Raw genomic sequence first — 11,841 nt, forward strand, 5'->3', positions numbered from 1 at the left:
CCTTGGGAGCTCCTACACTACTGTTGAGACAGTGCAGACCAGCAGAGGGATTGAAATGGAGATACTCTCCTACAGGAGTGGGATTCCCATCCCACTCAACAGAAGTCCACTTGAGTGGTGGAAAGTTAATGCTTATGCTTACCCCATACTTGCCTCCCTTGCCAAAGCCTACCTTTGCATTCCTGCTACATCAGTGCCCAGTGAGCGTCTTTTCCACAGCAGGAGACATTGTGTCTGCTCAGAGATCACTGATTACACCAGAACATGTTGATATGTTAGTTTTTTTGAAGAAGAACCAGTCCTGAGATAAGATAACCAAGGCCTACAGCAGCACTAAGGGTGTTCCTGTTTGTGTTTGGCCTGTTAGGCCTTGTGTTTCCCTGTGTGCAACTGGAAAAAAAATAAACAAGTTGTTATTATACAGTAATTTTTTTTTCTTTTTTTTCTCATCTGATATCGTATCGTGACGTATCGTTTCGTGCCTCAGACATATCGAGGTGCATCGTATCGTGAGTTTAGGTAGATCGTCCCATTCCTAGTTTGTACTGTATTGTATAATAAATAATTTTATATTTGACGTGTTTGATTAGAAACTATAAATGTTTACTAAATATATTTGTATATGTCATAACCTGCCTTCATTTTATTTCTTAAGAGTAAATCCCTCTACTGTGGATTTAGTTCTGTGTTATAATCCAACCCCTCCTCTTTAATCCGGGCTTGGGACCGGCAGAAGTGACCCAAAAGGGAAACTCTGGCAGAGTTAGTTGGATTTTTTTTTTTTTTTTTTTTTTTTGGTGCTGGACGAGAAGCTCGTCCATTTGCCCTTTTCTGTCTGCTGTTATCTTTTTAACGCGTAACAGATTTAGGTGTTACACCTCTGAGCCAGAATCTTCTCCAGAACAGAGTGAATGCTGCCCAGAAACAAGCTGTTTCCTCTCTTACTGAAATGCACTCTGTCTGGGAGAAAAAGGGTGTTGTTGAAGAACCTGAGCTCAGGATGCTCGATGACCAGGCCCCCAAAGCTCCTAACGGCCGCCCTCAGTAAAGAATTAACCTGTTTTCTGTTGCTGTTAATTCTTCCTGGTCGCCCGTATCGCCACGACTGCCGTTCGTTGATGGCGGAAAAGGCTATTCTCATTTCCGGAAAGTCCTTATGGAGGTGGGACAAATCCTTTTGGATCTGAGAAGCCAGTTCCACCGGGGAAACGAGACCCAGATCGTTTCTTCCGGCGTGGACGACCAGAATATCTGGAGGACCGTGTGTGGGAGCCTCGGAGTAAAACCTGGGAAGGACACCGCCCCAGCGCATGCCTCCTTTGCCAAACCATTGGACCTTAGCTCTGAGTCCAAAGTTTGTCCCAAACTGCCGCTGAGCCGCCTCTTCACCCCGTCTGATGTAACTGGATCCAATAATCCAGATTACTGGAGTTCGAGGCTGCTCAGACTTGATGGTAGATGCAGTTTTGGGGGGTTCGGAGACACTTTTGGGTCCTGAATCCGTCCCTTTCCTACGACCTTTGAGACGGATCATAGTGGGACGTTTCTGCTGAGGTGTGCCTTCTGACAGCCGCAGCCTTTTAGCAACGCTGGGGAAGTCAGAGTTCTCGTGACCTCCGTCACTCAAACGCTTTCTTTTCCCCAACAGCTGAATGCGAGGAGTATCCTGGAGTTGGACAGAGGACGTCTGTCTTTTCTCCACTAAGGAAATTCCTCGGTACCTTGCCAGCGTTTTATATCTTTGGTCTTGTCGATTAGCCCGTAAAACAGAGGAGTTTTTGCTGGAGATGGATGTTAAACCTCCACTGGTGTCCACAGACGCGGCTGTCTTGAAAAGGACACTTGGTTCCTCAAAGGGCTGAATCTGACGAGACTTGTCAGGTTTTGATGCAGACAGAAACAGGTTTTGTGTTTCTGCAAAGCTAGTTCCTCTGTAGCTAGCCAGAAGCTCATATCTGCGTCGTTTGTGAAGCGACTGTAGCTCAGAGGACCTTAGCCCTGACTGGAAAGCTGGTTGGCTGTTTGACAGAACAAAGACCATTTTGCACTCTAGGATTTCCGAGCAGTGAATAATTTAGCTATAAATATTCACCAAATGCACCAGATTTCTCTGAAGGAAGCTGTTAAAAGATGTTGTTTACACAAAACCAACAAGTTTTCTGAGAGCAACAATCCGTCCAACCACCTTCTTCAAAGCAAGTCTGATACTGACTGACCACTGACTGCAGACCTTTATGTATATGTCCATGCTGCCAGCGTCAGTCATAAAGGCTTTGTGACGTCATCACGCCACCTGCGCTTCCGTGCGTGCAGACGATTACAATTGTACTGCTGCGCATGCGTGAACGCTGTGGCCGTCTTGTGTGTCGGGTTTCTGTCTCCAGAGGGTCCGGTCCGGTCCAGTTGGGACAGAAAGAACGTTTAGTTGCTTCTGCAGGTTCTAATGAAACACTTTTAAACACTAAAGACTAGAAATGTCAGTCCTACCTGTAAATACGAGCTCAATGAAGCACGTAAAAGTAAATACGTGAACTTTGCGCACATGCAGCAAAAACAGTAGAATTTAACGAAGCACACGGCAGGTCTCCATGGCAACAAGGGCTCGCTTCCACGTTACGTAAAAGGGGTGGACAATGGTTTCTGGCGCTGAATCCAGGAAGTAGAGAAAACAAGACTGACCAAACAGAAAAACTGTCATTAGAAAATATCAGGAACATGAAATCAGGCAGATGAAGTCAGTTGTCTTAACCACGGTGTTTCAGGTAAATGTAAACCGTCTGTTGGACCAATGTCGCCCTCCTGTGCCTGTTTGCTGGTACTGCACCTAAAATATTGACATTATTCTAATGGTTCTGAAAGAAAATGAAACAACTGTAATAAAACCAGAAAATACACCCATGCACCAAACATCTTCATCACGCTGTTGTAAAAACCATCTCTGACATTTCCTCTCCCTGGCTCGCACTGGTCAGCGAGGCGCTGTCTGCATTTTCACTGCTCATTAATGGCACCCAGTCAGACGCAAGCACGTGCAGCATGGAACGAGACACGTGTGTTAAAATGTATTTGTACAGGATTTAAAAAGCTGACAGTGCTTCACAATAAATCTTAAGGCACCATAGATTAAATTAAGGACATAAATGCAAAAATAAAATAGATAAAACAAAAAGTCATACAGCCAAAATCTAGTTAAAACCATGATACATAAATCAGCTGCTGTTAAAAACAACATAGAGATGATTTTATTACCGGATGTAGTATGTTTGTGTCCCTGCTGCATAGTTCTGGAAACCCAGTTTTGTTATTGGTGTTTTTTAGTGGTTGAAGGTTACTATAATAGCTTACTGCCTTTGTGTGTTTACCTCTAATCTTATTAATTTCCCTTTTTCTTTTCTGTAAGTGTTTGTGCTGCTCTAGCAAATGAATTTCCCCACTGACATTACTGTTCTATTCTATTCATCCACCTGGGACCAGTGCTCTAAAACATCTCCTGTTGTGTGAAAAACGGGTGTGGGAGTTTCTACACCAGCCCACGACTAGAAGATCTTAGACTGTCCCCGTGTCCCTGTGATGGACTGACTGATGGAGTTCTGTAGCAGCTCCCTGAGACCACACTGAGAAATAAGCATGGGAGAGAGATAGTGGGTGGGTGGGGCTTATTTTGATTGAATTTATTATTTATTAATTTTATTTATTTATTTACTTACTTTTTAATCTTCTGAGTCTTCTGAGTGACGTCAGCGTGACGCGTAACTTCATGTTTTGCTGCACATCTCGACATGTCATGGCAACATAATTGGGGTGGCTCGCTCTTGGTCTCTCAGTCTAAGTTGAATTACTGAAAAAGATGGACTTTTACACAATATTTACATTTTTCCAGTTTCACTTGCATGTCCTCCATCAGATTTCTAGATGACCTGGTGTGACTTTTCCAAAGTGATGATTTGTGCTGGTTATTGTTATAAAATTTAACCTCACGGTTATTGTGACCAAAATTATCACGGTTTTCGGTATTATCGCGGTATTTTTTTAAACGTGTTACATTTTCAGACAACTAAATAATCCCTGTATACCAGGAAAATATTGTCCTCAGTTTGTGTCTAAGTTTTGCCTAAAGTTTGTTATTTTGTAATTATGTTGTTTATTTGTTTACATTTTTCCCCTTTAGTCTTTAAAATACCAATATTTGCCCATAACTTCTTAATGTTTGTCTGTTTGATGTCATCATTTTAAAAATATTAGATCAGATGATACTCAGGCCCTGTCCACACGTAGCCGGGGATCTGCCAAAACGTAGATATTTTTCTACGTTTTGGCCTGTCATCCACACGAAAACGGAGTTTTTTCACACGAAAACGGATCTTTTTAAAAAGTGAAGATCTGCGTTTTCTCCGTTTTGGGTGTCTGCGTGTGGACAGACAAAACCGGAGTTTTAAGGTCCGCAACGTCACTTTCCGTGACAAAAAAATGCTGACATCACGTGTGCGACCTGTGTTTACACTAGCCGACAGCATGGATGCCCTCAGAGCTGCGCTCGCTTTATCAATCGTCCAAGCGCTTTTTGCTTGTTTGTTTTTGCAAGCGGAATTACTGCTGCTTGCGGAAGACCACAGACGAAGGACGAGGTTAAGAACGGGGGAAGTACTGCCGCCTACAGGTCTGGCATGTCCTTAACAACGTATTTATCCGGGTACGTGTGGACAGAGTTATTTTTTAAAACGAGGTGGTGTGGATGCAAGTTTTTGGAGGGGCGGATATTCGTTTTAAAAAAGACCCGGCTACGTGTGGACTAGGCCTCAGTACGCCTTCTACTCAGATACCTTTTTACCCTTACTGTCATGAGCTGGGGTGAGTACTCTCTTCCTCTTAACCATCTGTGAGTCTCTTGCCAGGAGAGGGAGTGGCCCAGCTGTTCCTGATCAGCGGGGTGTTTTCCTATTTAAGGTGGATGGAGGACACAATTCGACGCCGGAAGATTGCCTCAGCGTGGTAGTAGCCAGCCACTCGAGTTATCTCTAGTATTTCTTGGATTAATGTTATTCGTAGTGTTTAGCTCTAGTATTTTTGGATGTTGACCTTTCTTGCTTCGCCTGGAACTGATTTGGATTTTTACCCTTGGTCAGGATTTCTGTCGGCCTCTTTAGATACTTACCTCTACTCCAGGATTTGGATTTTCAGCACGCGGACCATATCACCAACCTCCATAACCCACCTCTCATCTCAACCCAGTGCCCCATCCACCAGGACGCCCCGCTTCTCTCCACCTATGCTCCCTCTCCTGCGCTTCCCCCCGGCTCTCTACCTCTCCCTCCTCCAGCCAACATCTACACGCCCCACAGTAAGTTCTGCTGAACACCTCTGCCTACATTGGACTTCTGAATCAGAACCTATGCTCACCTGTGTTCTCCCTCCTCCAGACGCTGAGCTGTCGTAGCAGTTCCAACCACAGACTTATCTGTGCATCCTAAGTTCCTCCTTTATAAATAAATCATTTTACCATCCGTTTTTGGTCTGTGTTGCATTCTGCATGTCTTGGGTTAGGTACCTTCCTCCAAACATGACACTTACTTGAGTAATAAACCCTATATCAGGAAAATATCGTCCTCGGTTTGTGTCCTTCCAGTGAGCTTTGCAGATGTGGGAAAATGTCATCAGGCAGGTTGTAACTGCAAGTTTTTTTAATTACTGTAAAAATAAAAATGATTAAGAAATAGATTTTGAAAATAGCTCTTCGAGAAATGTTGTAATTTTTTATTGCATTCTGTTAGTCTAGAATAAAATAAATATGATGAAATAAATATTTTTTTCAGTTTGTTTTTCTCAAAAAATAAAAATTAAAATGCTTAAAGCCACATGGCTCCAGATGTTCTGGCTGGTGTGTGCATCTTTGAACCCAAAACGTGATAAATTAAACAACTGCTTTTTGTTCTAACTTTTTATTAGCGAATGTGAAAGTAACACACACACACACACCTGCAATATCTATCACTTACAGTTCAAACACTTGAAACCTTGAAAACATGAAGAATAAAGATATTCATGAACATGAATTGGAATATATTGCTGTAAACAGTAGCAGTTTTAGACCTGGACAATGGGGGCGGCAAAATGGGTATTAGGTACTGAAAAATCATTTTTATTTTCGGGAGTGCTGTGTGTCTTTTGGAGAACATATGTTACAGCGGCGACGGCTACTTGCTTTTTTGCTCTTGCCTTCTTTATGCCTTGGGGTATAAATGCATCACATTTTGTAATAAGTTGGTCAAGTAAATCACGCATAAGGAAGTGTGATCGCCCAGGGCACCAAACGAGCTAGGACTGCCCCTGGTTGTAGATCTTAGCTTATGTATTGTTTTCTTTTGACATTTATATACTTTAAACATCTTAATACTTATAATTATTTTACAGTGTCTGTTTCGTACCTTGCTTCTAACCTTTTTTTCCGTTGGTTTGGCATGGACCTTGTTCATTTCGTTCAGAATTGCCATCAGCACCATGAGCGTTTTTAGCCTATGTTGGGGAGTGCTGAAGCACCCCTAAATCATCTCCCAGCACCCCTAAAATGTGAGAATTTAAAATGTTTATTTTTACTAAATGTTTTCATCACACTTGTAAAATGTAAAAAGCATACAGTGCTTGGTTGAAACGTCTTATTTCAGTAGCAAAAATGCAGCAAAGCTCTCCCTCCTCAAAAGTAGTTTGATCCTGTTCACCTTTGCCAGAGTCCAGCTCCGAGCCTCCGTAGGCCAGCAGCCTCCATAGCTGAGTGGCTGCTGTAGTAAAGGGAGACCAGAATTACCCGCAAATTGAAACACTGTCCCACGTTGCTGACGGGTTTCCGTTTCATGTTTAAATCTTGAATTAAACTGTTTGTGAAGAGAAAGCAGTGGCTGTTAATCCAGCAAGGACGCGGGATTTTATGCAGGAGCGCGCGCCGCGCATGAACCACACCAACAAAAGGAAAGACAGAGCGTGCGGAGGTAAGACTGTCATGACCCTGCCATGCCTTGACCTGCATACACCATAATTCATCTCATCAGCCTTCATTCATCACACCTGGTCCCCTCATCAAGTGCTGTAAGCAGACTCCAGGGGCAGCATGTTGATATGTGACATTACCAGGGGGGCTGCCAGAGATTTTGGGCCCCATGAAAAAATATCAAGTTGGGCCTCCTGGGGGCTTGTCCATAGCTGGAGCTGGGGTTCCAACCTCCCAGATTAGAAGGGAGAAAAAAACATAATATATATACTTCATATTAGTGTTTCAGTTTTGCTTAATTATGTAGGTCTACATGCATTCTTACTTATTTACATATCATTTTCACCAGCTGTCTCTCATTAAACAGTGAATTTCCTTCAACAGAATTAGCAATATCACTGCTGGAAAAAGCAGGAAATGCTGAAAGGTGTTAATCTCCTTTTCCCTATTACTCCCTTAAAATGTGTTTATTTATTCTAAAATTTTATTTGATGATAAAATTCAAATTTGGATATCTAATTAAATTTCCATGTTGTGTCAAAGCTTTACATAACTACATTTTCAGCTGTCTTCTGTCACGACGTGCTGGTGAGTGGAGCGGATGTAAGGATCCAAACGCTGGGGAGCAATCAGGCAGGCAGACAACCTGGGACAGGTAAAGTCTTTTAATGATAAACACGCGCAGGACATGGGAACAACGAGCCAACCAGAGACACAGAACTGGAGGGGTTTAAATACAAGCGGGGTGGGAGCTTGGGTGATTGGAAAACGAGATGCAGGTGGGAGCAATTAACAGAGACGCAGGTTGAACAAAATAGGGAAACAGGACAGGATGTGACATCTTCCTACATTTTTACTGATTGATATATATAATTATCATTATGTGGGGAAACAATGTGTTTATCACCAAAAATAGCCTTTTTATATTCCTATTAAGAAGACAGCCTTAAGTGATTCCCACAGACCCCCTTAAATGAGGTTGCTAGCTAACATGCAACATTGCTCACCTTCTTGAGGTTCATTGGGTTGTGAGGGGACACCTGCTGACATATCATCAGCTGCTGATTCTGGTAGGGACAAGGACAACAACCCATTTACCATAATTAGATGAAACATAGTTCTATTTCGTCTAGTCTTAGCCCTTAAGCTAGTTGCTATTGGAAGGATGATCTCAGCATCAGCCAATCATGAAGAGCTTAAATGTACGCCCACCAATGGTGGGCACCCCTTGTGGGTATATAAGTGGAGCAACTCCACTGTTCGCCTCCGTTATCTCTTCAAGCCAAGCTTAAGAGCTTTCTTTAAAGAGCAAATTATCTAGAAACAACAGTCAACTCACCAGCCATGTCCAGCAACGCAAGGACCTGCCCGGCCTGCCAGACGGGCTACATCTCCAGCGGCGACCTGCACGTCAAATGTGAGGTCTGTCTCGGGCTCATAACGCTGGCCTGGCCTTGACCCCCCAGGCCTCGTGCCCGTTTTGTGCTGCTCTGCCCGTGGCTGAAAAGATCCGCCGGGTCGAGTACTTCACCCCCGCCGCTGACGAGGAATTTCCGGTGGCTAACAAGTAATCGCTGGACAAGGCCCTACAGTTCTTCAAAGTCGACCAGGAGCCGGCTGGCTCCTGCCGACTAGACGATGTCATCGACAGCAAGGAGTACGGCGAGGCTGGCTGCCATAGCCCTTCTTCCCTCCTGGACAACACGGAGGTCGACGAGCTTCCCTCAGCGGGCTCCTCTGCTCCAGTTCCTTCTCGCTCCTCATTGCCAGCAGTTAGAGCACTGCTCCAGGAGCTACCTGCCATCATCTCCGCGGCTGCAGTCCGCAAGGGGCTAGCCGTGCCAGAACCGGCTCCGCCTGAAGCAGATGATTTGGCGGGAATTTTCGGGGCAACACAAACGCGCTGTCCAGACCCCATCTGGCCGCGCTTCCCCGCTGCCATGAGCTGCTGGTCCGCCGCATTCTCCGAACCTGCTAAGGTCAAAGTGCCAATTTCCACATATGCGCCCATTACCAAGGTCAAGTGCTTCTCCGACCAGGGCTGGCCATCCGTTCCTCCACTGGAGCCGGACTTGGCCTCGCTGTTTGGTGCCAAGAACTACCTCACTGGCCCGCGAGCAGTTCCCGCTTCTAAGCATGACCAGCTGCTGACGCAGCTCACCAATCGCGCACACCAGTGTGCCTTCCAGACCGGCGCTGCAGGAAATAACATTGCCCTTCTTGCCTTTGTCATTTCCAAAATGGTGGAAGAGCTTGACGTTCCTGACGAGTCGAAAACCATCATTACTAAAACTGCTGATTCCATTCTCAATCTGTGTGCTGCTGTACTCAGCGGTTCTGCTCACATTGCTGCCTGGCAGACCCTTATCCAGTGGGCCTTGTGTCTCATGGCCCTGCCCTCCATTCCTGAACACCTGCACAGAGAGATGCTGGAAGGCCCCATCAGCTCTGATGTTCTGTTTGGTCCCCATCTTAGGAGTGTCATCGAGATGGCTCAGAAGACAGCTGAACTGTCATCCACGGTGTGAGACCTGGTCCACCCTCGGTCCGCCTCTCACTCCGGCCGTTCCTCCAGAGGATTGGACGAATGGCGCGGAAACTTCAGACACCCAGCTGCTCCGCCCACCCCACCGAGCCGGCCTCCCGCTTAGGTTCCATCTCAGCGGGACCAGAGAGTTGGCAGCCAACAGTTTCGAAAGAGCCAGCAGATACCATCTTGGCCGTCACAGTCGCAAGAACCTCGCTGAAAGCAACCACGAAAATGACTCGTTGGGGGGGGAATGTGTGTGCTTCTGACTGTAATGTTAACTCTGTGAATGATTTTGGTTTTGAAAAAAAAAACCAAAAAACGTCACATTGAGAGCACAATCCTACAATCCTCTGCAGAATCCTCTGCCGAATCCTCACACATGTTCCCCACACCAAGCACTGCGACACACCTGCATGTTCACGCAGTCAGTCATATTACACGAGCAGCTGTAAGGGTGCGCTCCATTTGCGCACTGGCCTTAGCTTCCAGCCAGGCCCAACACATCCCGCTCCCCCCACAACGTAGGGTGGGACGGGATGTCATGGCGCTATCATGACCACACGCAGCGACACAGTGAGCGGCTCCATCTGCTGGCACTTTGTCGTCCCCATGCACGGGTCTGGCTCCCACTCGTCCTTTATCTTTGGACTCCACGCTCTACGGTGCGGTTTAGCCTCTTCCAGCTGTTTCACACTCGCCCTTTCGAGCGCAGCCCTTTGTGGGTCGCTCCCAGTTCTCTGGTGCGAGCGACGGCGATAAGAGCGCGAACCCAGTCCTCAGACGTTCACGTGACTTCGAACACGCGTCCGCTGTCGGAACGCGCGCAAGAATGGCGCCGCTTTTGTCTCATGAGCAAATGGATATCGGACACCATTCAATGCAGTCACACACTCCATTTTCAGTCCGCTCCTCCTCCCTTCAACGGGATCGTGGAGACGACGTTCACATCACAGGAACATTCTCAGGCCCTGGAGCTGGAGCTACAGGAACTTCTGTCCATGAACGCCATTTCCCAAGTCCCTCGCGGACAAGAGCTCTCAGGCTTCTACTCCCGCTACTTTGTAGTACCGAAGAAGTCAGGAGGAATGAGACCAATTCTCGACCTTTCCCTGTTTCATAGCAGTGATGCATTTCCGCATGTTAACAATGAGGCAAGTCCTAGAATACGTGCGCTCCGGGGACTGGTTCACGTCGATTGACCTGAAAGACCCATACTTTCACGCCCCAGTAATTCCCAAACACCGGAAGTTCCAGTGCTTTTCAATCAAGGGAGTTCAATACCAGTTCAATCGTCTCCCTTTCGGCTACTCGCTAGCCCCGCGCACCTTCTCCAAATGTCTGGAGACCGCTCTGCAGCCATTGCGCACGGCGGGAATGAGGGTTTTATTTTACCTGGACGATCTGCTCCTATGCGCCCGGTCCAAGGACAAGGCGTCAGAGCAAACCAGGAAGTTAATAGAGCATCTGTCAACCCTGGGGTTTTCCATAAACTGGGAAAAGAGCTCCATCCTTCCATCCCAGTCGATTGTGTTTCTTGGGGTGGAGCCTCCCTAATGAGAGCACGTTTGTCTCCGACGAGAGCAGCAGATCTCACCACGGTGATCTCCCGCGTGCAACCCTGCAAGATTGGGAGAGCCCTGTTAGTCATGAAACTTCTGGGCATGATGGCTGCAGCCCACGCTGTGGTGCCGTTAGGTTTACTACACACGAGACACCTACAGCGTTGGTTCATCTGCCTCCGGGTACACCCGATACGTCAGAAGACACAGATGTTGAGGGTTCCCCCTTCAGTGGGCAGGGACCTCGCTCATTGGGGGAATCCCTGCATCCTCTCACACGGGGTCCCCATCGGACGTTCTACGTCACACGTATCTGTTTTTCTGGATGCGTCACTGTTGGGATGGGGGGGGGGGCACGTGCTTGTCCCATATGGTGGCAGATCGCTGGCCCTCCCACACGCACGAGCACATAAATGTGTTGGAGCTTATGACAGTGAGAAATGTGATCAAACACTTCGCTGCCCTTCTCGAGGGCCGTCATGTCGAAGTTCACACAGACAACCAGGTGGCGGCATCCTACATAAATCGCCATGGGGGAGTTCGATCCCTCCCACTATTGCTCGTAGCCACAGATTTACTGTGTTGGGCACATGTTCACCTGCTGTCCATCAAAGCCACCTACATTCCAGGGGTCCTGAATGTGGCAGCAGACATCCTGTCGAGAGGGGGACCCCGCGACTCCGACTGGCATCTGCATCCCGCACTGATATCACAGATCTAGATCAAATTTTGGGAACCCTCTGTGGATCTGTTCGCGGCTCGCGAAAACGCTC

General features: G+C 46.7%; 1 protein-coding gene across 1 annotated transcript in view; it reads left to right on the top strand.

Moving 5' to 3' along the window:
* Nucleotides 1–11,305, top strand: part of LOC139063677 (uncharacterized) — a 642,331-nt gene extending 631,026 nt beyond the window's left edge. Inside the window, exon 2 of the mRNA XM_070546291.1 lies at nucleotides 10,475–11,305. Within this exon, the coding sequence (XP_070402392.1) occupies nucleotides 10,475–10,708 (234 nt within the window). The 3' untranslated portion in view covers nucleotides 10,709–11,305. The remainder of the gene's footprint in view (nucleotides 1–10,474) is intronic.
* Nucleotides 11,306–11,841: the final 536 nt, after the last annotated feature.

The sequence above is a fragment of the Nothobranchius furzeri genome, chromosome 17, assembly GCF_043380555.1.
Source record: "Nothobranchius furzeri strain GRZ-AD chromosome 17, NfurGRZ-RIMD1, whole genome shotgun sequence".
In the NCBI taxonomy this organism is placed as follows: Eukaryota; Metazoa; Chordata; class Actinopteri; order Cyprinodontiformes; family Nothobranchiidae; genus Nothobranchius; species Nothobranchius furzeri.